This window comes from Mytilus galloprovincialis, chromosome 2 (assembly GCF_965363235.1).
Source record: "Mytilus galloprovincialis chromosome 2, xbMytGall1.hap1.1, whole genome shotgun sequence".
NCBI classification, from domain to species: domain Eukaryota; kingdom Metazoa; phylum Mollusca; class Bivalvia; order Mytilida; family Mytilidae; genus Mytilus; species Mytilus galloprovincialis.
The window spans coordinates 70,783,434-70,811,217 of NC_134839.1; the positions used below are offsets into that span (position 1 = coordinate 70,783,434).

The 27,784-nt window shown below is 31.7% G+C and overlaps 2 protein-coding genes and 1 long non-coding RNA gene across 3 annotated transcripts; 2 read left to right on the forward strand and 1 right to left on the reverse strand.

Moving 5' to 3' along the window:
• Positions 1 to 2,394: 2,394 nt before the first annotated feature.
• On the reverse strand, positions 2,395 to 13,339 carry LOC143064300 (polyisoprenoid diphosphate/phosphate phosphohydrolase PLPP6-like). The gene is made up of 2 exons (XM_076237038.1): positions 12,955 to 13,339; positions 2,395 to 7,773 (listed from the first exon to the last, which is right to left on the reverse strand). Exons 1-2 carry the CDS (start codon positions 13,253 to 13,255, stop codon positions 7,391 to 7,393), a joined length of 684 nt encoding a protein of 227 aa, XP_076093153.1. The 5' UTR covers positions 13,256 to 13,339; the 3' UTR covers positions 2,395 to 7,390.
• A 204-nt stretch (positions 13,340 to 13,543) lies between these two features.
• LOC143064299 (protein FAM78B-like) lies at positions 13,544 to 16,039 on the forward strand. The gene is made up of 3 exons (XM_076237037.1): positions 13,544 to 13,832; positions 14,635 to 14,748; positions 15,322 to 16,039. Exons 1-3 carry the CDS (start codon positions 13,645 to 13,647, stop codon positions 15,908 to 15,910), a joined length of 891 nt encoding a protein of 296 aa, XP_076093152.1. The 5' UTR covers positions 13,544 to 13,644; the 3' UTR covers positions 15,911 to 16,039.
• Positions 16,040 to 18,229: 2,190 nt separating this feature from the next.
• Positions 18,230 to 24,404, forward strand: LOC143064301 (uncharacterized). Its single transcript, XR_012975217.1, has 2 exons — positions 18,230 to 18,623; positions 24,294 to 24,404. It is a non-coding gene; the product is annotated as an uncharacterized LOC143064301 (long non-coding RNA).
• The last annotated feature ends 3,380 nt before the right edge of the window (positions 24,405 to 27,784 follow it).

Sequence of the window (27,784 nt, forward strand, 5' to 3'; positions counted from 1 at the left end):
ATAAAACCTTAACCCGAAAGAAAAAGCTTGATAATGCCCCATCTACATGTATGTTGGGGTTGAAGGTCAAGGCCATAGTCTAAAGACAAGACTGAAATTTGGGCAAACTTTTGTTTCTGGAAGTTATGTTTTGAATTAAATGTCAAAATTTTACCAGGTTTGTTTCGACCATGTCCCATGTGGGTTTGGTGACCCCAATTGATTTTGGGGTCACAAAATCAATAGTCGGTGCCACAGTAGCTATTAATTACTGATTTGAAGTTTCTGGGTGTAATATTTTGAACTCCATGTCAAACTTATACTAAAAAATGATATAAAAATAGCATTCTTCATAGTCTGCATGGTGTACAAACAAGGACATAACATTAGCTCTATTGGCCCTTTAACCGACATTCAAGGCCTAACAATAAAGAACCATGAAATAAGTATGGTATTAATAAACAGATTTATAAGTATGATATGCAGATATGGCTTGGAAGCCCACTATTGATTTTTGTTCAGTATATCTTGGGTTAGAAACTTGAGAGAGCCTGAAATGTAGAGACAATGTTGTGATCATAAAATAATTTCTCTAACTTTACCAAACTTGTCTCTGAATTTTTTTTTATACAAACATTAATATAATACAAAAAAAACTTTAAATGATTCTGTTATCAGAGATGAGTGCTTGTGTTGTTTATGCTTTACAGGGATTTATAATGTCCCAAATGATTTTAATGTCAATGGGTAATTAGAGCACATTAGCCGATATGTCTCACCTGTTTACTGTACATTAGAGCACATAAGCTGATATGTCTCACCTGTTTACTGTACATTGATTTTATAATGAATGTCTTGAAGGTAAAGGTAAAACTACAAGCATCACATTAACTTTACACTTTTTAAGATCCATGACAATGAGGTCAAGGTCATATAAATCCCATCAGACAGGCATGTACACCTTACAATCATGATCAATCATTCAATAAACCAAATATAGTAGATACTGCTACAAGTTTTTAAAAAGACAAAAACACAAACACATAACATTTACCAATTCAATGAACCATGAAAATGAGGTCAAGGTCAAACAAAACCTGTAAGACTGACACTTTTCATACACCAAATATAGAGGTGACTGCTTAAAGAATCTGGCAAATGACCTTATCATATAACTTTATTATAAACCTTGATCACCGAGCCATATAATAAGACCTCAGTAAGTTGAAACCTGTTTGTAGGACATGTATGTGTTGCAAGGAACCCATATACCAAATATATACTTATTTTATAGTGTGTTTTTCTATGTTGTGATGTTTTACTATTGTTTCAGAAAAGGGAGAAGGTTTGGTACCATTAAAACGTTTAATCCCACTGCAAATGTTTGCACCTGTCCCAAGTTGGGAATCTGATTTTCAGTATAGTTGTCGTTTGCTTATGTATTTCATGTGTTTTTCGTTTTTATATAGACCATTGTTTTTCCCGTTTAAATGGTTTTACATTACTAATTTTTGGGGCCCTAAATAGCTTGCTGTTCGATGTGAGCCAATTTTTAAGGCTCTGTGTTGAAGGCCGTACCTTGACCTATAATGGTTTACTTTTATTAATTGTTATTTGGATTGAGAGCTGTCTCATTGGCACTCATACCACATCTTTCAAGCAGTTAGGTTACCAATACATGAAAATGAGGTATTGGACAGATGGAAATTGCCGAACATAAATTATCTGCATACAAAGTATAAAGCATCCATGCTTTCTACCTTCTAAAATATAAAGCTTCATACAAATGCCACCACCGCATGATAGTACTACCTATGTCTCACAAACTAAGTGGAAAGTAAAATTTTAAAAAACTAAAAGATTTTTTTTATCATACAATCCCTGTCTGCAATATTTGGTGGACAAAGCAATTTATTAGTCGGGACCCGATCAATAATTATTTAAATTAGAATTAAGAGTCAAAGAACAGTGTCTAATTAGCTATAACAAGCTTCTCTAATTCAACACTGCTTACTTCTTTTCAATACACCTTGATACTGGCTTACAGTATGTGTTTTATTTGTAGACTGATCATCATATAAGATGTCCATACTGTACGGATTTATGATGCTTTGGCTTTAAATGACTTTTCTTGTGAAAAAAATCTCTCACAGATTAAGAGTAGGCAAATTAACAGCTTAAAATAACTCAAGCAACTTTACCCTCCCTAATGATTCCAACTGTAAGAATTTGAGCAACAAAGGGTGAACATTCAGTACAAAGTCTTCAAGTTAACAACATGTACAACAAAATGTGATCCAAAACTACCGGTATTTTATCTAATAATTTCAGAGAATATTTTTGTAAAATTTACAACAGATTTGTCATACATGTCCAACTTAGGCCGAGTGAGTTAATAGAATAATAACACATAAAAATATTCCTAGTTTTTATTGCTATAATCGTACCAGTCATATAACCAATCAAATATGTACATTATTTTTCACATTTGTACAGACATACACAAATTATCAAAAGTAACAATTTAAAAAATCAGCAAGAAAACAATGTATGCAAGTGGTAAAAAAATTTGGTTTATTGTGAAAATTAATTTGATCATGAGTACATAAATAATGATGGATATTGCCTTTTAAGGTGGTACCCAACACTTTAACTAAAATTAATTTGGCTCGTTTAATTTTCTTAAAATTTTGACAAAGTATTTACTTTGACCCTTTTACAATAACATAAAAATTTCAAAAAATTTGAACCAACCGTTTTATCAGAAAAATTACACTGGTTATATAGCAGTTTGACAAACACTTATTTTGATCATTGAGAAGCTTAATATTCCCTTAACAACACAATGTAATTAAAACGTTTAGCTGATTTTACACAGTTATCTCCCTGTAGTGTTAGGTACCACCTTAAGGCCACATACAAATACTTTTATTTCTTATAAAATTTCAGAGTGCAGTGAAATCTTTGTTTGAATATTAATTTAATAAAAGATACTAGATCTAAAATGTAATATAGAATACAAAGACATTAAGCAGTTTTTATTTATTTCATGTCAATAGAGGAAACTTACTTAAATATGCTCTCTCAATATTTTTTGGAAAATTACAATTACTTCCAAAATCAAATGCAGTGAGATAAAAAAACCAAAACAAAACAACAATAGTGTAGTACATGTATTTTAATTGTACAATTGAATCATCAAGTGAAAATGTAATATAAATTTAAAAGTTGATGTCTTTGTGTCAACTTGTAAATCTGGATACCAGTATATACTCTATCATCCCACACAAAACTAATACTTGTTTGTATGTTTCCCTTTGAAGTTCTAAGTAAATTGATCTACATTGACATTTTCAAAGAGGTTATATAAATAAATAGAACAATTCATTTCTTAGTCGTTTGAATAGCATTAGTGATTAAGCCAGTATCAATGGTTTCTAGCTGGAAAACACATATCATTTTTGACCTAACATTAAAGTGAAAATAACATATATGTATCACATGTTTGTTAAAATCTTCTAGCCTCACAAAATCTCCCTTTCCTATGACTAGATAATGTCCTACATCCATTACCCACAACAAAAACTTAGGAAAATTTGTTCATAATAAATAAATCTCATTTCACATATAAGTAGATCATTTAGATTTTGAGATCATTCAAAATATCTTAGTAATGTTGTGAAAACTTTAATGAACAGAGTTCTGACTATGATTGACCTTCAATATATCTATAGACATGACAGAGATAGGAGTTACAACAGTTATCCTAATGAAATAGTAATATCTTGAATACTGTGGTGTTCTATTTACACTGGTTATACATGTATATAAATAAAAGTGCTTTGCATCTGGTTATGTCCTTGAACATTCAGGGCAGTTATAATTACAATAAATAAACTTCAAAACAAATGTTATGGCTGTTCCATTCAAATATAGTTACCAGGAAAAACACTCTTAAAATGTGAAAACAACGTATACTGGCAAATCTATCTCATATATTCAATGCTAAAACACCCAACAATATTTGAGATTTTGAAGATTTGTTAAGCCCATACAAGACTTGGGGCAAACTTCAATAGAACCAAGACTTTGATAAATCTATGGGGTCATTTTTATCCTTCATTTTTGCATATCATTACCCAGATTATGATAGCTCTTGAAAAATAAAATCAAGAATAACCAATCAGCAGAATTAAAATAACCCTTTCTACCTTCTTTGTTTAAATATGTATGTGTCAATATTTTTTTTATTTTTTTTATCTAAATTGGACAGTTGCATAAAGTGTTCAGGTACTTCAGTTTTTAACTACAGGTGTAAGTTCTTTAATGGACACTAACCCGTGGATAAATGAATAGACAACTATCACAATATATCTTCTTCTTCACCAAGCAAGTGGTTGAGTTACATGGCTAACACACTGAATGTTCTATTGGACAACAATACATTTTACATTCTTTAACGAATAAACAAAGCACATAAAAAGGAATAAGAGATATAACCTAAAATATTGTGCAATACAACAGAACCACATCAGGTTCCAACTCCTCACAAAATAATGCAATACAAAAAGTTACAGTGCATGGTCTAAATAGCTTAACTTTGTACAGACACAACATTTGGCTGGATTAGACCAGTTTTACATGTGCATACTCTTATTTCTTTAAGACCACACGTTGAATGTTTAAACACAGTATAAAAAACCTGCACAGTGGAGCTATGAATACTTGACAACTAATTATAAATACAACATGGAAAGGAAGCATGGTACAAAAAACAGTTTCACTACTACAGAAAGCTAGCTAAAGCAGTTAGTTAAAAAAAAAAATCCATTATCCCAAGTTATCCATATTATAATATTTCACACTAAAAGTTGAAGATGAACAAGCAAGCATAATAAAAAAACTTTTAGTTAATCCCCCTTTACCCTTCATACTCTTAATTCATTGTAAACATTTCCAAATACAAATTTGTTATTTTCTAGCAAAAACAAGAATGTGTCCCCAGTACACAGATGCCCCACTTGCACTATCATTTTCTATGTTCATTGGACCGTGAAATTTTGGTCAAAACTCTTATTTGGCCTTAAAATTAGAAAGATCATATCATAAGGAACATGTGTAGTTTCAAGTTGATTGGACTTCAACTTCATTAAAAACTACCTTGACCAAAAACTTTAACCTGAAACGGGACAAACGAACGTACAGACCAGAAAACATAATGCCCGTCTACTATTGTAGGTGGGGCATAAAAATAATAAATTTTGAATTTTTGTTTCTCGATAAAGACCTCAAAGAATTCTTTTATTTTTGTTGCAAAGACATTTGTTTAAACAAGTATAGTTTATCTAGTAGTTATAAATATTCCAAACAGCGAGTGATATTCTGTATACATAAAATAAAAGTATAAATCAAATTCTTTTATGTGGATGTTTTGTTCTTATGAAGTTATTCTATACACATCTTTGAATATAACTTTTTGAATCTTGAAAAAATATAAATGTCAATCAGAAAAAATGTGGTAAAAATCTTATAAAGAATTTTTGTTTTTTGACAAATAAATTAAAGTGCTTTATTCCATCTATAACAATGGCCTAACTGACAGTTGCTTAGAAAAATACAATATAAAGTTATGACAGATGAACAGATGCAGCACAAAATGAGAGGGTGAAACCAGCAGTAAAATTGTGGTGCAAATAATTAAACATACCAGTTTCCTTTGATTTGGCCGTGAATAAGTTTTTTCGGCTTTCAAAATAATTTGGCAACTAAAATCTGTAGTAAGTTTAGAAAAGTGTCACATAGTATAAACTCCTGAAACTTAAACAGAAAGGTATGGATTTCAATGATAAAAATATTCTTTAATAAATACCCTGAGCACTTATATAATTATCCATTAACATTCAAAAGTGAAAAAGAGATGCACATACAAGTATTTTGAAGACAGAGATGTGACTAAACATTATGAAGTACATGTAGAACATAACAACATATATAAAATTGACAGAAAATGGTTACAAATAATCATATTTCTTCATATATATTTAACTTTACCAGACATGTCTTACATGTAAATCTGTTTGTTACAAATGATTTTGCATTCAAATATATCTTTTTGTGACAAATGATCAATAATGATTTGTAATGCATGTATATATATTTAAAACATTTGTAAATTGATTCGATGATTAATTTAAATTCAGTAACAATGTTTGAAAAATGTTCCTGAACATAATTCCCTAAAATAAGATAGCCATTTTAGCAATGACCAATGATGTCATTTGAATAAAGTATGACTAGTATAATGAATGGATTTGCAACTTTTCAAACTGGAATTATGACATGTACAAAATTGTATGATACATGTAAATGACATCCCACTATCAACATTTTGATTTTTTAGATTTTGAGATCATTCAAAGATTGCTAATGGTTTTTTGGTCTTAAGTCATCACAGATATAATGAGAAATTTCCTGTTTCAGAATGTTACATGTCTAATGATAAATTCAGCTTTTGTCAAACTTGGCCCGACAGCGCCAAACATGGAGATGACCACATCAATTGATCTTATTCACTTGAAAAAAATGTCTATATCACATCAGCTTTATTAGTATATTCTTTTGGTAAAATTTCAAAACTGATAGTATGTATGAAATCTTATACATGATATATTAATAGTTTACAACCCTTTGCAGACAAAAAGGTGATTTTTTTTAAGTCAAATGGTCAGAGGTCATGGTTACTACAGCTAAAAGAAGTAAAATTTAAAAGGAAATGAAAAAAACTTTTAGAAACAAAGATATTATTATATCATACAATCATGAGACATGTACATGCAATAATGTTCATACTGCACCAACAAATACTTCCAAATCTAGAAAATAGGAACTATCACATGACTTAAGATATTGAGGACATACTATGATACCTTGAAACAGTGGATAATTGTTTCTTCTACAATGTATAATAATATTAATTATCACATAAAAGATAAGTTAGAAAACTGAGACAATTATGTATCGTAACCAGAATTTCATTGATATACCAATATGATATGTATGAATGAATGACAAAAATGAAGTAAAAAATACAATTCAATCTAGTGACACTTTGGTGGTTTTTATGAAAAATATATGGCAATATAACATTATTTTATATCTGTGATGTGTCCAAATGAAATAAGGATTTAGCACATCTAAAAACAAATTTATAAGTAGAGCAGTTTATTGTTAATATGATAACCTTCTTAAATGTAATTTAAATGTGTATTAATTTTAACAGAAACATTATTTTCATTTTAAATATACTGTAATGTCTAATGATCATTTGTATCATACATTGTCATACTGGGAAAATGCAAATCTTTATTTTACTATTTATAAACATTTTTTCAATTTAAATAATAGTTTAATGTTATAAATGAAAATGACCAAAAAATGGTTCTAAAATACTCAAACACAGCTGCTGAGGTAACCAGTACAAGGCTAACACTTTAAATTCACAAATTCCTATAATGATTCCAAAAAGTACATCTAACACATGGTGTCGTCCTAACAACACACGTGACATACACACAAACATAGCCCATAAACTAATTACTCCTTTTGTTGCTGCATCCGCAAAGACTTTATCTGCAAAGAAATATGCCAACATGGCTGCCCTTGTTGCATGGCCTGATGGGAATGCATAGTGGTCTATTGACACTGTGGCAAACATGTCATTCTTGTTGTGTTGTGGTCGCTGTCTTTGAAAAAGAACCTTTATCAGTGCTACTATTATTAGATCTCCAAGAAGAACTAAAAAAGAAAATATATAATTCATTTAAAACATGTAATAAACAATTGTCAACATTGTAAATATATTATTACATACATTTGACATTAGTTATGAGTATGAGATATGAAAGATGCATCATCATATGTGTAAGGCCTGCTTTAGCTAAAGGCTGTAGAGATGAATTAAATACATTATTGTACATACCAGAATAGGGAATAATTTAATAGCTCTTAATATTTATATGTTTTTTATTAAATCATTTTTACAGATTTACTTTCACACTAAAGGTTTGGTCATGTTGGTAGTTTTCTTGAGTTACATATTTTTTTTACTTAAAAGATTTTATGAAATAATTATTCACTTTAGGTTCCATCTTTCAACCTTTCAGTTTATCATCATTGATTTTTCAAATAAGATGTCCAACTAAATTATTTGCCCGATTAATTCCCATACATGTATTTTGACCCAGAGTTGATTTAACTAAAGGTAGGGAAAATCATTTTTTAAAAGGTTATTGATGGTCTTCTCTCATCCAGCAGTAAAACCCTTGCTACAGTGTGGTGTCAGTTTGACTGTATAATTACACAGCCAAGTTTGTTGAAAGACTTTAATCTGACAGTTAGCTCTACATTGTATATATGCATGTGAAATAATTCTAACAAAAACTCTGTGAGCTGTCTTTAGACTATAAGCATATAAGAGGCCTGTTGCCATTGAACCTTTTGACAACATTAAATCATTTTTCTAATCTCAAATATGCCAAGTTATCTAACTGATATACAATGTTCTAGTCTGCCTGTTCATGTTGTTTGTATTCTGTCTCTATATTTTGAGATTAGATTATCACTGAATACATGTATATCTGAGTATTTGTAGATTTTAACCAGATGCTCCACAGGGCGCAGCTTTACACGACCGCAGAGGTTGAACCCTGAACGGTTGGGGCAAGTATGGACACAACATTCAAGCTGGATTCAGCTCTAAATTTGGATTGTGATTAAATAGTTGACACAGCATAGGTTTCGGACACAGAATGAATGTGGTCTAATGAACTTAAAATATTTTTTTTGCCTTTGAGCAATTCACTATGCTGTTGAATATTAATCCTCTTTAAAAAATTTTGAAGAAATTTTCTTTTTATTTATGAAATCTGAAATGGGAAAAATTTACCCCCCCCCCCTTTTTTTCACATCCCCAGGGCTCACGCTACCAGGCGACTTGGGCGCGAAGAAGTCGCCTTCCCGATCATCACTTCGCTTTCCCCGACCCCCAAAAGCGAAAACAAGTCGCCCTGTTCTTGACGATAGTCGCTTTCAGTCGCTTCCGTCATCAGACATTTTCAATTTTTACCAAGTTAATGAAACATCAATTTTTTATTGAAAATTAAAGAAATTCAGACATAAACGATTCATTATCTTTAGAAAAGAGGTTGAAGCATTGTCTTCGCAGTGTGTAGCAGGTTATTTGATAAAAATACAACTTTTTATCACTTCGTGCATTTCCGCAAGTTCAATCACAGGGGCTTGTTACAATTGCCGGGTTTACTATCCATACGAACCCCTAAAAAAACACAAGGGAGGAAGCTCATTTGCGACAATGCTTCAAATTATTGTTGTAAATTTATAAGACTTTCACTTACTTTGTGACCTGAATAAATCTGTTTCCACTTGAATTATCTCTTCAATGATATATATTTATTACCTTAAGTAACCTCTATAACTATTGTAATCCTTAAAACAAACTTGACATTTCTGAAATAGAACGAATCGAGGCCCTATATTTGAAAATGAAAGTACTAAAGCGACACCTAATGGAAAATATATTTTTGGCACTCTCGGATGTTAACCACGATACGGAGACGAAAGGCAGTGTGTACCTAATAATTCCCGCCAATTTTTACATTATTGAAATCTAAAATACCGTAGACTTCCGAAAAACATAACATTTATGGTAAACAACCGAGAGTGCCGAAAATATATTTTCCGATAGGTGTCGCTTTAGTACTTTCATTTTCAAATGTAGGGCCTCGATTCGTTCTATTTCAGAAATGTCAAGTTTGTTTTAAGGATTACAATAGTTATAGAGGTTACTTAAGGTAATAAATATATATCATTGAAGAGATAATTCAAGTGGAAACAGATTTATTCAGGTCACAATGTAAGTGAAAGTCTTATAAAAAATTTACAACAATAATTTGAAGCATTGTCGCAAATGAGCTTCCTCCCTTGTGTTTTTTTAGGGGTTCGTATGGATAGTAAACCCGGCAATTGTAACAAGCCCCTGTTCTTGCATTCGTCCGCCATTGACCGATTTCTAAACTCCGGATCTCAACCGGACCAGCTATGACCGAAATCCGTACTTTTACAATAATTACTACTGATGGAACAGCTGACAGAAGAATATTGATCCCAAAGGGAAAAATTACGCATTCCACACGCATTAAGAGACTTTTGGTGACATCTAATTGATTGGTGTATATAATTCCCTATATTTTTTATGGATTGTTTCAAACTTGATTAAAGTTGCTCAACTCTGAGACTATTATACTAATATATCAATATATTATGGCCCAGCTTAATAACTTTTATATTTTTTTTATGAGAAACACTGAATGTCATACACAAGATAATTTTTAATTAAATTGTAATTGATATATTATAATTTCTTTACATTTTTTAAAATAATTTTTTTTTTAGTGCTAGATATTTAGTTGGTAGTTTCTCACAAGAACCTTAGTAAAACTTAAACAACTTTTAATTTCAAATGTTACTTTAATTGTAATTTTTTTACACAGATATGAATTGAACAATATAAAAAGAACATTATTTACATATGGCCCTTTATACTATTGTAAAATCCAAACATTGTATCACACCGCGCGAATGAGCACTTCTCTTTCAAATCTCACCACTTCTCCCTATCAGTTTCAAAAAAAGAAGTCACTTCTCCCTATAATTCTGATGTAGTGTGAGCCCTGCATCCCCCTTTTCCTTTTTCCAAAACTGATCTCAATTCAAATTTCTAATGGAGTTTGCAACAATAACTACTCATTTAAATACATCATAAAATATTAAAATGTAACAAAAGGTGCTTGTTATCACTGAATGGTAAAGATTGTTTTAATTTATCAGTTGGTAGTAAAAGTGAATATACATTTTACATTGTATATTGTATAAAACAATAATTTAAGTTGATTCAACTACTATTCTGGACAAAGAAAGATAACTCCAATCAATTGAAAATTTCTTCCTATTGCACAATATTGTGCAATTAGATATTTCTTGCTATTGCGCAATACTGTGCAATTGAAAATAATTGCTATTGCACAATACTGTGCAATTGAAGATTTCTTGCTATTGCGCAATACTGTGCAATTGAACATTTCTTGCTATTGCACAATACTGTGCAATTGAAGATTTCTTGCTATTGCTGAATACTGTGCAATTAAAAATTTCTTGCTACATGTATTGCACAATACTTAATATAATAATTTTGGATCCTCATTTGAACCAACTTGAAAACTGGGCACATAATCAAAAATCTAAGTACATTTTTAGATTCAGCATATCAAAGAACCCCAAGCATTCAACTTTTGTTAAAATCAAACTAAGTTTAATTTTGGACCCTTTGGTCCTTAATGTAGACCAATTTGAAAACAGGACCAAAAATTAAGAATCTACATACACAGTTAGATTCAGCATATATCAAAGAACCCCAATTATTCAATTTTTGATGAAATCAAACAAAGTTCAATTTTGGACCCTTTGGGCCCCTTATTCCTAAACTGTTGGGACCAACACTCCCAAAATCAAACCCAATCTTCCTTTAGTGGTCATAAACCTTGTGTTAAAATTTCATTGATTTCTATTAACTTATACTAAAGTTATTGTGGGAAAGCCAAGATTAATGCTTTTTGGGGCCCTTCTATGGCCCCTAATTCCTAAACTGTTTGAACGAAAACTCCCAAAATCAATCCCAACCTTCCTTCTGTGGTCATTAACCTTGTGTCAAAATTTCATAGATTTCTATTTACTTAAACTAAAGTTAGTGCGAAAACCAAGAAAATGCATATTTGGGCCCTTTTTGGCCCTCATTCCTAAAATATTGGGACCAAAACTCCCAAAATCAATCCCAACCTTCCTTTTGTGGTCATAAACCTTGTGTTAAAATTTCATAGATTTCTATTCACTTTTACTAAAGTAAGAGTGCGAAAACTAAAAGAATTCGGACGACGACGACGCCAACGTGATACCAATATACGACCCAAAAAATTTTCAATTTTTGCGGTCGTATAAAAACTCAAAAAAGACATGTTCACAATCATGTACATTGTGTACATGTATATACATGTACCACAGTTTAGTTTTGAAACAACAGCCAAGAGATGCTGGAATAAACATGTGAATTATAGATTATAATTAAATGCATTAATCCCAGAATAAACAAAAAAACAAAAGCATAAGATTTACCAGCACTCTTCATTAATTTGAAATTTGCCAGAAAATATGAAAACTTCTGAAGATGTGGTTACATTTTTAAAATGTCTTATGAGGCATGTTAGGACATTTCTAATGATATCATACATGTATGTATGTGCACGGAGTTATATCAATAATACCATGTACATTTGTACATGATGTATACCAGCTTTGTTAAATGCTAGATTATTTTTTACATGTACATTTTGTACCTCTGTTTGCAAGAGTATTTTTTATTCAAAGAAAGTCTGATATTGATGAAGGAATCATCTGAAAAGGCTATTTAGACTCCAAGCTATTACCTGTCATGACTGTCTTTAGAAGGAATGAAAACCTGTCTACCGTTAAATCTTTATGTTCTACAAGCTTTGGCCAAAAACAATGCATAATAATTATATGGGGCCTACATGTATTTCTCCTTATTAATTGTGTCCATCCTTTATGAATGTCAGTGCCAATCGTGATAATTACAAGAATTCAAAATTTACGAGATTATTAATCTCATGAAACGTTGTCCAGGAGATTTTTGAATTATATTTTTTTTTAATTTCATTTATTAGTTTCTTTTTTCCTGGACATTTAATCTTGCTAGATGGTGTGAGCATATTAATGGCTTTTTACTTTGTGTTTAAGTGTGTATTCAACATTCAACGGAGGAAAATACTATGTAGCAAACACAGAGTAAAGTGTGAAGGGAGATAATTCTTGTATTGACATAAGTACCTATCAATAGATTAACTGCAATTTCAAAGTGTTCTGGTATGTGCGTTGTTACTAAGACTGCTATGGTACCGAATATCCAAGGAATACCATGACATGATATTTCTAGAGCCTTCATCAAGGGTCTTAAATTCCCTAGGGGTCGATTTGCATCGGCACATAAACCACAGTGATGTGTCAACTCATCATCAAGCGTAGTGACTGTTTTCATAAACGAATCAATCGCTTTCTTCAACTTTTCTTCTGGGTTAACTTCTCTTCTAGATGCATTACCACGCCTTTTACGTCTCTGTATCGCTGACATGCTTCTTGGTGTGAAAATTCATTCGTTTGTAAACTTTAAATGGTGCCAGCTCAGGTAAAACGCGGTTTCCGGGGAATCCCTGTATGAGGCATTATGGGTAGTTCTATCTATAAATAGACTTCTTTTTTAGTTACCATAGCTATTTCAAAACTTCTATCTTACATTTTCTTATTCAAAAATAATTTACCGGCAATACGAAATTACTAGATATGACTAACCACCCCTTTATTTATAATAATAAACTAAATTAAATCCTCTTAAAGGAATTCCTTTTGTGACGTCATAATAAAACCCAAAGAATTTCGGGAGCGGCAAATACGAATGGTATTATTTTGCGGATAAAAGTGAATGAGACAAGTCCGCATTTTTTCTTTTACCGCACGGAACCGATGGAAGGCAGAGAGATGGGGAATCGGTCATCGGCTTGGTTGAACGAGACTGCAATTGGAATCAACAATTTGAAAGAAGTCCACCAAAAAATTAGAGTTCTTAATCTGAACGCAAGAATTGAAAAACAGCCTACAGTGGTGGATGAGACTTCACAGTCCGTTCTTAAATATAGAACTCCCAATTTCAGGTTAGTCTTTACCTTGAAAAAAACTAAATGAAGTGCATTTAAAAAAGAGAAATGACAGTATGTTCGAAGTTCAGTTTTTTATGAAAAAAAATAATCTTTTATTATTTCAGCTTCCCGATATTTTAGAGATATAGCACAGTCACTAATATGTTCTTACTTCAAATTTAAGCTTGCTGTTGTATGGACGATAAGCTAAAGTATATTCGTCCCCAACTTACGAAAATAATGCAAAATTACAACATCTCATTGTGTTTTAGTTAAGGATAGAAATATTAGATTGTGTTCATCGTGGCTTTTTGTCCGCTTGTATGACACTTGGGATCCGCCTTTATTTCTCGAATTTCAATATGAAAATGACGCCAAATTCAAGTACCGTACAGTTCTATTCATCAAAATGTTCAAAGTAACCCAAATGATGGTACAAGTCCAGTTGTTTTTGAATGTATCCCCTTGGTTTTTTTTTAATATTTTGATTGAAATATTCCTGTATCCCAGCAAAAGACCTCACCGCAGACTTTGTTTTAAACAGTTTTTGTAAAAATAACCTATTTTGTATATCAGTGAAGTTTTCAACCCCACCGCTTGAAATTCTTGGTGAAAAATTAGAAAAAAAGGCATAATTTCGAGAATAATCAAACCGTGTCACCGCCTCAAGTATTTTTTTCGAATTATATGTTTCACTTTATCTATATTTTGCATGTACTATCAGAGGTACATAAAGTACTAGTAACACTCTTTTTGAGAAACGTTTAAAGCTATTATTTTCCGTATAAATGTAACCAACCAACATATTTGTATTTAGGGTGAGTGCTACTATTGAATTAGCCCCGATGACTGAGCAGCAGAAATGGAAAGTTGGTTGGATACAGGCCTGTACAGATATGATGTTTCACAACACATATGGAGATGAGGGATAGTAAGTAATCACAGACTTTACACAAACAACCACACTATACATAAAAGAATTTAATGAGAAAACTAATAAAGTATATAAGTAAAATCTAGCAGCTTTTCATACGTTTTGTTAAACTCTTACTTATCAGTGTTTTAACGTTGTCATGGAGAGCACGTACAATCAGGGAACAATAGTTTTTACATCACGTGAGGTTTTCGTGCCAGCAATTTGCTTTCTATACGATCTTTAGGAGCTAAATTAGCATTTTATTTTTTTTATTTATTTTACTTCAAATATTTTTTGTATATCCAAATTGAGGAATGAAATCGAACTATGTTTATATTTTTCCCTTATTTTTTTTATTAAATAGATTTCATCGGTCACACCAAAAGATAGAAAAACAAGCAAAGTTGTAATCAAAATAAATTAGGAGAACACGAAATGGTTTTTCAATTTGGAAATACAAAATGAAAAATTGAGACAAACTGGGTTTGAACTATCAATCTAAATATAGTCAGGTAACATGTTAAAATGTAAATTTTTCAGACAAGTGTACTTCGATGAAGGATTTAATCGTGTTTTTATTTATTTTAGCACAAGTTGGGAATTTCCAGAGCTGACAAGTGGTCAACAATCAATGATCAGCGATTGTGATGGACATCATTACCCATGGTACGGTTCAAGAAACGAAACTGTTGTTTTTGAAGGACCTTGCAAAATGTACCAATCTGCAACCATCGCCATGAACGATAACTTTCATCCCCACGTGACTTGGAGAAACCCATCTAATCGTAACCAAGCTGAACCTAATCTTACTCATATCATCCGAGACCAGAGTTTTTATGTATGGTTAGTTGCATGGAACATGACAACTCAAAATGCATATATTTTGAAAACCGTTCGCTGGAATATGAAACTGGAAATTAATGTTGATCCAAAGAAAGCTCTCGGATCAAGAGCCAAACTTGTCACTTCTGTAGTTCCAAAACAGCCTACTGTTTTAGAAAACAATATTCCGATTCCTAGATGTTCTCTTATGCCACCAAATGCCAATAGTGCTCAGATGCTGGTATGGAGACCTCGTTTGGGGGAAGCCCAATGCATTATACCTCCTGTCTGGAAGAAAGAGGTTCCAGTAGAAGAGCAAGTTGTTCGTTTTGACAGCAAGCTTTGTAAACTTTAATTAGCATTTCATATAGCTTTAATTCTGTGATAAATTTTATACATGTTTTATTTTAATATTTATATAGCATTTTGTATTTTTTTATGGAAAGTGCAATATTCAGTGTCATTATTAAATTTATTTGTTACATATCAGTGTTTGTATTTTTATACAGAATTATGACATTTTCAAACTCTGAAACATTATCAAGTTGAAAGTTGTTTTATGCAGCCAAAATGTTCTTGAGATTTTGAGGCGAGCATTTTTTGTATTCATTTAATGACGAACGAATTTGTGTTGGCACACACACAAACACACAAACATTCTATGGGCTACACTTGATTGATTTGTCTATCTGAAATACAATTTGATTTTTAAATTCAAATAATTTCTAGTCACAAAGTATACGCACGCAATGTTTGTGGATTATTTTCAATCACTGCCTCTTCTTTGTCCGGTCCTTTGACTTGTCCGGCAGCCTACACTCGATGATATTGACACTTGTTGGTCGAGCAGTAACACAACATGATAGTTCGCTCAAATTATTTATATATATCCACTTTAATTATTGATTTTAAAACAAGATTTTTCGGTCAAACTTGTGGTTAAAAAACGGATGTTTCTTCGAGGAAGAGATGAAGTAAGGAACTTATAAAACTATTCAATTATGGTTTTTGATACAAACTCTGTTATGGAAATTGCTAACCACAGACTATTCAACCCTGTGACAACTTTTTCCAAAGATAGCCGGGTCGTCAAGATGATTGACTACTAGTATACATTTTTCTAAAGTAGTACCGTTTTTTTCTTCAGTAAAACACGACCGGCTTCAGAAATATGATGATGAGGTTTAGTCAAACAACGATGCCAATCAGATGTGTATTTTAAAAAAATCCAAAGATCTTATCTAAATTCTTTAATCACAATCTTTACAATTTTGCAGTATTATCAAAGCTATTGATTCTTCTACGCGTTAGCACTTCTTTTCCTGATGATTAATTGAAATATCGAGTATATCTTCTCATTAGAGCACTTCATACAAAGGTACCTTCTACCTTCTGTGAAATTGTGACCATCGGGAATTAACGGACCGATATGATGTGTATAAACTCACTCACTAGCGACACTTGTCAGTCTGCGGTCTTAGATCATTAGATATCAGAATAGTTGTTTGATGAGTAATTTTGGGTCAAACCTGTACTTTTTGTTACTCATTGAGGGTGGTGCAGACATTACAAGAGACGATAACCCTGTCAACGCACCTGGTTTGGCTCTTAATATGAAAAAAGAATATGTGGTATGATTGCCAATGAGACAACTCCCACAAGAGACCAAAATGACATAGAAATTAACAACTATAGGTCACCATACGGCCTTCAACAATGAGCAAAATCCATACCGCATAGTCAGCTATAAAAGGCCCCGAAATGACAATGTACAACAATTCAAACGAGAAAACTAACGGTCCTCTTTTGTTTTCATTTATTTGTCAATTAGTAACTGTCTGATAAAAGATTTGTGTTTAACCATGGAAGTAATATTCAATATTACTTCCATGGTTTAACCTACACTTGATCATAAAGTATGAAATCATCGAAAATGTATTTCATTGAGAACAAACTGTGTCTCTATTTGGATTTGTTTCTTTACTGTTGCCAGTGAATCTTGAAAGCACCCATCCAATCAAACAACACTTGATAGAGTCTTACCACAGTACGTGAACATTAAATTTGACTATGTCTTTGTACTTTTATCCATATAAACGAATCGTGAACAAATCCGGGGTAAACACTTTATACTAATTTCACAAGAGAGTCTTCATACCACAATTGATAGCATTTACGGAATTACCTTTCTTTTCCCGTTGGTAAAATTTATGTTATAGCGATGATCATGTTTAGTTTGTTCTTCTCGGCTGGGCTTGGTATCTTTGTCCTGCATTACAGCATCTACTTTGATTCTAATGAATGTATTAACATTTTTATTAATGAAAAACAATTTAATCAAGGAGTTCGATATAAAAAGATCAAACCTTTTACTTTACCGCCAACATAGGGACAAAACTATATAGTTTATTATATATATTCCTACAAGTATGAATTCATTATGCTGGAGATTATAATCATCTATGTATGGATATTAAAAATTATGTAACTCACTCGGTTTTATATGCTAATGTTGCTCACATAAGCTACCAGGTAAAGAGTGTTTTTTTTTAAACTTTCTTATTAGCTATACATATTGTAACATCTTTGGCTGAATCATTTCACCTTTCACCTTTTGGTTTGGAATTGACTAATTGATCAATCTAATTAAAATATCGATCTCTGATTACGTTATACTACATATGAGATCTAACAACTATCAATATGAGGTTTCACTTTTGTGAACTTTTATTGCGTAATATTTGACCCCAGAAAGTATTTATATTGACCAATCAAAACCGTCCTAATAAAAACGACATAAGAATCTGTTAAAGATGGCGACGCAGGATAGAAGGCGATTTCGAAAACGCATTATTAGAAAATTTGCATCAGTACACAGTTCTAGGGCTAAATTGTGAGCAAACACAAAGTTTGCAAAGTATTTTGGGGCACAAAGATTGAATGGTCACCACGGTCATGCTGCCAACGGGCTATGGAAAGAGGTTACTTTACAGATCCGGCTACCTGTTGTTGTCAGGGTCACATGGTCAGAAGTCTGTAACTTGTAAGGAAGTTCAGCGGATAATTCAGTAAACAAATCTCCTATTGACTTTTGAATAAGATTTATGCCTGATGTATCTAGGGGAATTAGAAGCTTTCATATATCATTCAGTGGCGGATCCAGATTTTTTCTTATAAAAGGGGGATCGCCGCGATATAGCCTTTTTGTGTTAATGCGGCGTAAAGCAACCAACAATCAATCAATCTTAAAAAGGGTAAGGGCACTGACTGACCTGAAAGGCTCCAGTCATCAGGTCATGCTTCACTGATTCCCTATATACAACCACAGTTTTCCCATGAAAAAGGAGGGCAGGGGGGATACACCCATGTCATTCATAAAAGAAAAAATGTAGCCCTTTATTTTTCAACAATTAAAACATATGATAGGATCTTGTCTATTTTTACTCTAGTTTTGATCCATTTATCAAAAAATAATTATTATAAAATTATATCAATCAGAAAGGTAGATTGATTAACAAATATGATTTTATGCTAAATGGTGTAAAACTAGAGTGTGTTAATACATATAAATATTTGCAGTCTCACTAATTAGCGACAACAAGAATTTTAGCGACAACAAGCGACAAGAAGCGACAACAAGAATTATTTTAGCGACAACAAGCGACAAGAAACTATTTAGCGACAAGAAAACATATTTTTTTTAATTAAAATTAATTATTGCAATAAATATTAAAAGAATGTGCAAAAGAAAATAATTTTAGCGACAAGAAAGTTAAAATTGATAGAAAAAAAATATTTTATCATCTATTATGTATTTATAACAGCCAGTATTACGTTTAATTATTGTGTTATGAAATTACTTTTCCTTTTTTTTTAGAACATATTATTTATCTTATAATTTGTTTTTAAAAATCTTTTCGTGCAATATGTATTAAGCTCGCAAAATGAATTATTTGTGCATCATTGTCCTGAAAATATTGACACAAATTGTGAAATAAAAAGAACTGAAATCAAACAAGAGGAAAAGAAAATTGAAATGTGAATGTTTTCATCTTTTTATTTGCTTAATTATTGCCTCATTAAACGATATTTATCATGTTTATGCATATTGATTAAAGATGAAAGGAAATTAATGACAATCTTGAGTTTTCAACAGGTGTTCACATTTACAATGATTGTATATATTCTGGCGCGTGTAATTGTATAGTCTGACGCGTGTACAAAGTTGAAAGTGTTAATTGGATGTTATTGTAGCAATAAAACAGGAGACACACGCCTCGTTAATCTCATTTGATTTTCCACATTGTGTGTACTGTTATTACCTTAGGGTGAAGCCACATCTAATGTTGTTCGGAACTTCCTATCAAGAACAATGAATTATACTGTTAAAAAGGAAATTATATTTCATGTTTTTGTTTCAATAAATCCTTCAAAGGAAAGTTGACCTTTTTTTTTTGTTTTTGTTTCAATTTTATAGAGTGTTAATAATGAAAAAAATCCTTTCAACAAACAAAATATTGCTGATGATATGCAAACTGTTATTAACATGAATTCTGCCAAGCATCCTTTTTTGAAAGAAATTGTTCAGACCACAGGCAAACCACCAAGTGTTATCTGTTACACAGATTTCCAAATGAAGCATTTTGCCAGTGCTTGTAAATCATCAATAATTGGTGTTGACAGAACATTCAATTTGGGCGCCTGCTTTGTCACAACAACTGTTTTCCAGGAAAACAAACTTAAACGCAAAGGGAAAAACACAAACCCAATAATAATGGGACCAATTTATTTGCATTCGGGTGGTGCTTGCCACACCTACCAACGTTTTTTTACTCATATTGCCTCAGTGCTTGACACAACAATAAGTGATACCTTGCTTAGTTATAGGCTTAGCAATCTTGTGATTGGTTCAGATGAGGAAAAGGCTTTAGTAAAAGCTATCAAAGACAGTTTTCCAACATCTGAACTCACATTGTGCACAAGGCACTTGAGTGGAAATGTTACAAGGCATTTGAGAACAAAGGTTGGCGTAAATGACAAGAACGCAAAACAAATTTTATCAGACTTATTTGGGGATAACGGTCTGATAGAAGCAGATACGACGGTAGATTTTTCCACTAAGGTTACTGATATTGAAAGAAATATGAAGACCTCGTTGGTCCATATCTTACGCAAAAAGTTATTCCTACTATAAGGGATTACGTGTACAATGCTCGAAAAACAGAGTCGAGAATTCCATTGCAATGGAAAAACAATAATTGTGAATCAATCACATCTTGAAACTAAATCAAGATTGGAAGACTGAGAAACTTCGAGAGTTAATTAATAAAATTCACAAAGAAATAAAATTGCAAGAAAGTCTTGTCAATGGCGCACTTTATGGACATGGAGACTTTGAGCTAAGCTCCTCAGTAAGCCATTTCCAATGCACAAAAGCTCTATGGCAGATTAAATCGGAAAAAGAAAAGGCTTTTGCATTGCAAAAATTCTTGACTCATGGGAGAAAGTTAAACGCAATCCCAGAGTCCACCACTTCAACAGATGGTGGGCTGACAATCCCCAAAACAAGTGCATGTGCACGTAAACCTTGCCAACGGAAACGTATTAAAAATGCTAAAACTTCAACTTCAAAAAGGGCAAAAATACAGTGAACCTTAGTGGTAAAAATCTACTGTTTATCAAAATGGGACCACCATGTACAAAATGTATAAATATTATGTTAGATAGGAATGTACATATTACGAATTGACATAACAAGAGTACACTTAGAGCATAGTATTAAGCAAATGAATCAAAATATTATATTCCATTATGCCCGCTCCATATATATCTCCATTCGTTTATTCATACTTTGACTTTGATGAAAACAGATACATACATTATCTTATACATATACTTCATATTTAAAAATAAAAAAAAGAAGCTCAATCTCTTTCTTCTTCACAAATATTTAATTTCTTCATCTACCAATATACTAATATAAACTTCACAATCTCTTTCTTCCTCACAAATGTTTCCTTTCTTCGTCTATCTATATAATAAAACATTTTAATTAGACATATCTGCTCATATATTTAAAAAAAAAACATTAAATACAAATTTCTTTATATCTAATAAAAAAAAAAATGTTTTCTTGTCGCTAAATAGTCTTCTTGTCGCTTGTTGTCGCTAAAATAATTCTTGTTGTCGCTTCTTGTCGCTTGTTGTCGCTTCTTGACGCTTGTTGTCGCTAATTAGTGAGACCCAATATTTGGGTATATATTTTTGTGCATCTGGCTCCTTTACAGTAGCCCAGGTGAGGATGAATTGTATAAAAAGGCACTAAAAGCCTATTTGAAGTTATCTAAAGATTTTTTTATCCTTGCATCCTTCAGTCAAAACATGAATGTTTTTGATCATACCATCAAACCAATCTTACTATACAGCTGTGAGATATGGGGTGCCTTCAATCCTATGTCGTCTAAATATAGAAATGGAATTTTTTCATTTGACCATATTTATTCTAAATTACCTGCTGAAAAACTTCATACTAAATTCTGTAAATTTATTCTTGGAGCTCCAAAAAAAAAAGCACCAATTTTGCTGTATTGACTGAGTTGGGAAGACTACCAATATATTTTAACATGATTAAAGCAATGACTAAATACTATTACAGACTAGAAAAGTCAGACACTAACTTTCCATTGTTATATAATGCATTTATAGAATCAAAGAAATTGTATGAGTCAAAGAAACCATCGTGGTATATGTCATCTGAAAAACTTCTTTCACTGATTAATAATTATCAAATATCCTCAGACACGGCTAAACCAATTGACAACAGAAAACTAAGAATTGCCATGTTAAAAGATTGGGAAAAAAATCTCAAAACTCACTCAGAAGGAAAACTTTGCACACATGTTACCTTTAAAGCAAATTTTGGTTGTGAAAAATGTCTTAATATTGTTAAAAAATTTGAAGATAGACGGAGTCTAACAAGATTTCGCATATCTGCTCACCATTTACTTATAGAGAGAGGTAGATATAGTAATACTCCCCGACACAATAGAATATGTAAGAGATGTTGTAGTAATGAGGTTGAAGATGAAACACATTTTCTTTTTAACTGTGATAGTTTATCAGATCAAAGGAAAGACATGATAACAATGATAAATAATTGCTGCAAGAATTTTCAAAATCTTGACCCTAACCAAAAACTGATATGGTTAATGAATAATGAAGATGAGAATTTATTATCAGAATTATGCATGTTCATTAAGAAATATGAAAAGTTTTAATGGGATTTATCTCCCTCTACTACTTGTAATTTGAACTTTATATTTTCTCCATAGTGAGTTCTAGAGCACCGTCCCTTGATGAATATTGTCCAGTAGCAATGTCAACCCTTGCTGCTGTGCATTAGTCATGAGGAGAATCACTATTGGAGTAATATCATGTATCTGTAGCTAGTTCTGAAGGATCTCCCCTTGATGACCTTTGCATTGTTGTGATGTAAAAGTCCCTCACTACTGTGCACTGGTCATGAGGAGAACTACTGCAGATTGAGATACTATATTCCCGGTTCTATTTTTACTATTTTTTAGTTTCCATATTTTAAAATAAACTTAATATCATATCCTTTTAATATTAAATCGGCCTCGTTACACTCAATGTCTCTTACCATAATTATATCCTACATTGCTCATATTATCAATTTATTATTTGTGTATTACTTATTGTGTATTTCACTAATGTTTATATAATCATTGTATTATGATGTTTTTGTATCTTGCCTGACAAGGGCCCATGATTGGTAAAATAAAATAATGTCTAATAATGTCTAATGTCTAATGTACTGGACTACATTATTGTCGAGCCCTCGACTTTAGTCAAAAAAGCGAGACTACATTCAGTTGTGGCTGTGTTTTTTGGCGGCGGGGGCGTCCACAAATATTCACTCTGTGGTTAAAGTTTTGAAATTTTATTAACTTTCTTAAGCTATAATGGATTTCTACCAAACTTGGATAGAAGCTTGTTGATCATAAGATAGTATCCAGAAGTAAATTTGGTAAAAATATAGTCCATTTTTTCCATATTTTACTTTTAAATGGACTAAGTATTTCTTCCAGTTAACATTACATACATGTACAGTCATGACAGTCTTTAGTTAAAGTTTTTTAAAACATTTATAAGATTCATTAACTATCCTTCATTTTTACCAAACTTGGACAGAAGCTTCTTACAATCAAAAGATTGTATCAAGAGGAATATTTTTATTGATTTTTTCCCTCATTCTTGATGAGTCTGCGATTTACAGCAAAAGTAGGCGAGACACTGGGTTCCATAGAACCCTTACAAACTTTTACTGAAACCTCTCCTCATAAGGGGCGTTCCCTGATGACTTATATTTATTCACTGAATTTATCCCTGATCGAACTAGCTATACTACATGTATAGGGGATCTAGAACTATTCATTAGGGGCCTGCTGACTGAACTATTGGGGTTGGGGCTCAAGTCATGCTTCAGTGATTCCCTACATAATCAACCAAATTTTTCTCATTAAAAAGGGGGGGCAGCCTATGTGGTACAGACACTAGGACAAATGCTACATTTGTAGTTTGTGGTCCATTAGTATCTTTGGTTGAAGTCCAAGTTTCCAAATTCCAGTCTGTACCTACATAAATGATTAAGTTGCCATTCAAAGGTAAATTCTCTTAAAATTTAAATGTAGAGTAAGGTTGACATTTTATAATTTTAGGAAGGAAACAAGATGTTTCAGCCATGCAGCCAGTTGAGCCTTGGTCGTTTCCACCATGTACCACCTCTGCCATGTACATATGTAATAAAAGTAGTTTTAGTCATACTAAAAGATTTTGTTGTATATACTATTACTAGCATCTATTTACCTTTATACATGTTATAACTTAAACATAACTTTAAAGTTGCAATTCGTCACACTTACTTTACTAGAAAAATATGATTGCCAATGAGACAACTCTCCACAAGAGCTAAAATTACATAGAAGTTATAATCTATAGTTACAAATATAAAATAGAAGATGTGATATGATTGCCAATGAGACAACTATCCCCAAAAGACCAAAATGACACAGACATTATCAACTATAGGTCACCATATGGCCTTCAACAATGAGCAAAGCCCATACCGCATAGTCAGCTATAAAAGGCCCCGATAAGACAATGTAAAACAATTCAAACAAGAAAACTAACGGCCTTATTTAGGTAAAAAAAATCATTTGAAAGCCTAATGAAATTATGAAACACTTTTTAATCTATAATGAGGATACATGTATATATGCCATGATTTCTCATGAACTTTTCAGATCTTTATATATTTTTTTGAGAAAACAATATCATAGGTAACAAGAACTACCTTTAAAAAAGATATCCGACGTATTTAAATTTGAGTATATGTTTAAAACTATCATTTTGATAACCTTCAGAAGCACAATGTCTTAATGATGCAGGACCTCTTTAATAAAATCTCCATCTGAATGTAACTACAAGAAATTCTTTACTAAGTCTGGTTATATTAAGGCAATAATATATAAGAATATTGTGCTGACACCTAAAAACTTTATTTGTCAAAAAAAACCCAGTGCAAATAACAAGAAACAAATATACATTTACTACTGTTTGCATTAAACTTAATTCAATGACATGGTTAACAAAGCTAGAAACTATTGGTAGTATAAGTAGTATCTTTCTGTTTACATTCACCAAAACCCGGCGGAAATCTCACATGCCTAGGTGGGTTCATGTACGTTCGTACAACACAGTTTACATTAAAAATTATATAATTGTCCCGAATAAACAGCTGTCATGGATGCAAAGAGCTATTGGAGAAACAATTATTTTAATAAAAATATAAATCTTTGTAAGATCTAGTTCAAATATTTATAGTTTTTCACTTGCTTTCCATCACGATATAATTTTCAAGACGTTTTTTCAAACACAACCAAATCACCCACCATGACAGCATTTTGTCCAATCACAGAAAGGATTTTCGAGCATGCGTATTCTGTTGCCATAGTTAAGTGTCCTTAAGTTCAAAGTGCACAAACCAAAACTATACCGACTACGTCGGAAAAACCTAATACCATAAACAGCTTATCTTACAACTTGTTATGTTGTGGTCAGAAATTTATGTCTGTCATACAAAGTCAACAATATAAATTACAAATTTTGGGATGATAATCAGCTTTTCAACAAATTATTTATGGACATTTACACATATAAAATAAATGTAACACAATTATATGGGATTAATGAAGACAAATCATAAAGTTGTTTAATTTCAGAATAGTGTCTGATCAAACAGTAGTTTGGACTCCAGTCTGAAAAATTCTAGATTCTGACAATGTTTCTTTCAATTTTTGACTGGGCCAAACAAATAAAACTGCGGAGGGAACTCTTCAAACTCCCCAACAGTGACACAGAAAGATCCACTACAAGTATCTGAAGATGAAGATGAGAATGGCACTGCAGATCTAGGTTGTGAACTAGGTCTAAGAGTTTCAACATGCAGATATTAGCCTATGGTACATGTAATTATTATATTGTATGTATAATGTATGATATAATTTCTGTATAATACTTTAAATTTATGATCATGAATCAATGATAAAGACAAAAAAGTATCTGGATAGATTCTTAGTTTATTTTCTATATTTATTTAATTTATATTTAAAGTTTGCTCTCAAATTATTATACATTTCAGATACAATGTATACCAAAGATAATACATCACAATATGAACTGTCATTTTCATTAATGATTTATTGAATGAATTAAATTTTCTGTCTATTTTTTGTTTTACAGAATTCTGTCATAAAGTATGACTAGTTTGATGTTCTGAAAACATGGAAAATAAACTTGACCATAAATCATTCTCAAGATGGTTATTCAGTTGTCAAACTGCTTCTAAATAATCAGTTTGCAATTGTAATTAATTATTTTGAATGAGTTAATTTACATCTTGTACTGCTGCTGAAAGATGCTGGATCGTCATAGTCCTGAGCTATGGAATGCAATAAAAATGTTATATTGCTGCTGGTCTGTTTTAGTCTTCAATAGGATCAAGGTATGTTTTATAAAAAAGAAGATGTGGTATGATTCATTGCCAATGAGACAACTCTCCACAAGAGACCAAAATGACACAGAAATTAACAACTATAGGTCACAGAACTGCCTTCAACAATGAGCAAAGCCCATGTATACATGGTATATATATATATATATATAATACTTTCCAATATTGTCTAAAGAAAGTTCCAAAACATGTAATTATTATTTTTTTAAGTCATTGTAATTACACAATGTTACATGGCCATACACAACAAATTTTCCAATCGTACATGAGTACTTACTACACTGAAGAATAGGTTCATCCAATGAAATGATCTAAAAAATAATCATTGTTATATATTCATACATCATTACAAGGAGAAAGTACCTATGTTTATATATTCCAGACCATATAAGTATTTGGATTGTATGTGTAAGGTCAAGTATGAGTATACTCATATGGTCCAGTACGAGTTTGACTACACATGTATTTGGAACACTATATGGGTTAATTGTAGACAAAAAATTATCAAAAAACTTTTATTGAGTTAGAGAATTACAAATTTATATTATACAATTAAAGGAATAAAGTGGAAAACATTACATCAATTTGAAATTGAATAATTCTGTATTTAAGGTGGTACCTAACACTACAGGGAGATAACTCTGTAAAATCAGCTAAACGTTTTAATTACGTTGTGTTGTTAAGGGAATATTAAGCTTCTCAATGATCAAAATAAGTGTTTGTCAAACTGCTATATAACCAGTGTAATTTTTCTGATAAAACGGTTGGTTCAAATTTTTTAAAATTTTTATATTTTTGTAAAAGGGTCAAAGTAAATACTTTGTCAAAATTTTAAGAAAATTAAACGAGCCAAATTAATTCTAGTTAAAGTGTTGGGTACCACCTTAATTGTCTGTTTCAATCTTATTTAAGCATTCTCGTCCCTGGTGACACTTGCTAGTGGAAGGAACATCAGATTTCTTAAATTTACATGTTTGTTCATGCATTTGCATCCCATGCTTGTTTTGCGGCAGCATGCAATGCAATTCCTTTTGTTTTACAAAGTGCATTTTCAATTTTGTATGTCAAAAGTTCTATTGCACTCATAACATAACAATATGCCAAAGAAATTTGCATCCTTACCAATAATATCAGCAA